Below are 2,500 nucleotides of genomic sequence, written 5' to 3'. Positions count from 1 at the left end.
GGGAGTTGCGCTAGGAGGGCGTTTGCGCATGTTTTCTTCGTCAGTTTCTTTCATCTGTATGGGTGTATTAGTTATTACTACAACAGATTTTAATACATTTAATCAATTAAAAGAGGACATTAGAAGTCTGATTAATTACTAAATTATTATCTACCAAGAAAGAGAGAGAAATATATACACACACATACTGTACATATTTATACATACATATGTACAAATACACGACCTGACAGATAGGCACTTAAATTATGTGCTCACAAACAATCATTGCATAGAATAACATTTCTAAAAAAAGCTTGTTTTGGTTGCCATATACACATTATTTTCTTATTTACCAAACTGATCCCCATAATATGACAAGACAGTTACTCTGCGGTGCCAAAGTGGCTGTTCCCCCTCAAGTGATGTGAAGATTATTATATATCTTATTGCTAAAACCAATAACAGGTAAAAAATACCTCTTCTTCTTCTTGTTCTTCATTGTTCTCATAGGATTCAGGCTGAATGCCCTCAGGAACATGATCTGAGTCTTCACCATCCAGTATTTCCTCTTTGATCATGTCACTTAGCATGTCTGAGTCAGGCATACCAAGACTACTGTGATCTTCCATATCCATCTTATTCTGAAATAGACAAAAACAAAAATAATAATATCAACAAACATTCATGAAACTTCAGTGCATTCTAGATAGATATTATATATTATGCTTTGGATTTCTGCCCAATGAGCACATTTCAGAAGCACTAACATGTAAAATCTGCTTCTGGTAAAATCTGCCCATATGGCACATCATGTGCACTTTTTGGTACTACAGGAAAGGCCAAGAAGCATTCACTTTATATATTCTAGCCTGATAGCATGTAAACTGGCTCTTTATTTGACAAAAAGTCTCCAGATTGTATCATTAATATGCATATAAGCCAGGTCACGACTAATACTTCATTCTAAAGCGATGTATCTTTCTGCCACATTCACACACTGAGGTTCATTGTCCTCAATCATTTGGCAGCAAATATCTACACACAATATGCAAAGTGAAATCATGCTTAAGAAAAATTGGCCTTTTGTTGCATTAATAGTTTTAACACAACATCCTGGTATTTTCTGCACCAATTAATACTGAAATATATCAATCAAATGTTTATCACCATCAAGAAGACAATAAAGCTGCTCTCAATAATGTTATATATGAATATATAATGAATTACTTTTTCTAAAGGTTATGATGGTTATAACGAAGAATCTGAATCACAATAAAAAATATATACATATGATAACCCAATGCCTTAGAGAACATGCAAGATATCCGTAACCAAGCCTAAATAAACACAACAAGTACCGAACTGCTTGAATCTTGACAACTTACCCCCAGGCAGGTAATTGACTCACTAAATGCTACCCACTTTCAAGACAAAGTTAATGGTAAATCTCTTGGTCGTGAGAAGACCTTGATGAATGAAGTTAAGGTTTCCAGTTTCCTTGAGTTTTCAGTGTTTTTTTCCCCTTAATACTATTACTATTGATACAGTAGTTATTATTGACATTTTAATTATTGTAATATCATTAACATTACTTACATCAAAATAAAATCAAGAATATTTCCAAAACTAAAGGAAAAGGGTAAACAAGTTAGATAGCCAAGATTGGGAATTAATTGCTTGAGACATCTGCATATTAAAATAATTAAAATGACCTCAGAGTAGGCATGGCATTGTATGTACATGCCAACCCTAACAGAAGTGGGTTAATCTTCCTTGATGCATGCTAGGACCAGTTATTTTAGCAGGATTTTGACAATGGAAACCTGGATCCCAAAGGAATATCAATCAGAAGTCATGTGAAACACTGAAAAAGTTTGAAATAATTGTTGAACAGGATTTCCTTTCTCATACTCATATAGGTAGAGTCCTACCTATAATCCATATGGAACTTGTGATCTATGATGGATGGCCTACAATCATGAAAATTAAACCTGGTTGTGGCAAGGTGGCAAGAGATCATCTTGTATATACTTCACACCTTCTGTGCTCCAGCTAAGGTCAACAAACATCATCCACATATATGTTATGCCTCGTTTGCCAGCAAATCACTATATTGGTCACTGACCTCTACCTTGATATTCATAGCGGAAGTTTCTCTCTTTTCATCAAGCAAATACTTAACTCACTGCAAGAATATCTTTGGTATCTGTGGCTGACATATTGTTTTAGTAATTCTTATTACTTAAAATATAGTGATAATCATTTATGAATGCCATAAAAAAGAGTTGATTTTGGCCCCTGTTGTTGGGGAAGATATGATAAGGTCACTGTATGATATGGGATTAAGACTTCACTAGAAGTTCACTGTTTAATACTACAGTATTCTTTACAGTATGGACACACTTGCCAGAGAGAAAAAAAATCCACATATTACTGGCAGGAAAGATTTGCACCCAGGATATGTGGGAACCATGAATATCCTCTGCCTTGATATACAGCAACTCCACAATAATTAACC

At 34.4% G+C, this 2,500-nt stretch overlaps 1 protein-coding gene across 3 annotated transcripts in view; it reads right to left on the bottom strand.

Annotated features, from left to right (window-relative positions):
• The window catches only part of LOC125039413 (pre-mRNA-processing factor 39-like), a 34,834-nt gene that overhangs the window by 30,719 nt on the left and 1,615 nt on the right, over positions 1-2,500 (bottom strand). For all 3 annotated transcript variants that reach the window (XM_047633303.1, XM_047633304.1, XM_047633305.1), the window contains exons 2-3: positions 459-623; positions 1-54 (exon numbers count right to left, since the gene is read on the bottom strand). The exon at positions 1-54 is cut by the window's left edge. In XM_047633303.1, the coding sequence (XP_047489259.1) occupies positions 1-54; positions 459-617 (213 nt within the window). In that variant the 5' untranslated portion in view covers positions 618-623. The remainder of the gene's footprint in view (positions 55-458; positions 624-2,500) is intronic.

Source organism: Penaeus chinensis, chromosome 27 (genome assembly GCF_019202785.1).
Source record: "Penaeus chinensis breed Huanghai No. 1 chromosome 27, ASM1920278v2, whole genome shotgun sequence".
Classification (NCBI taxonomy): domain Eukaryota; kingdom Metazoa; phylum Arthropoda; class Malacostraca; order Decapoda; family Penaeidae; genus Penaeus; species Penaeus chinensis.
Note: the sequence above shows the minus strand (reverse complement) of the source record. Positions and strands in the feature narration are given on the sequence as shown.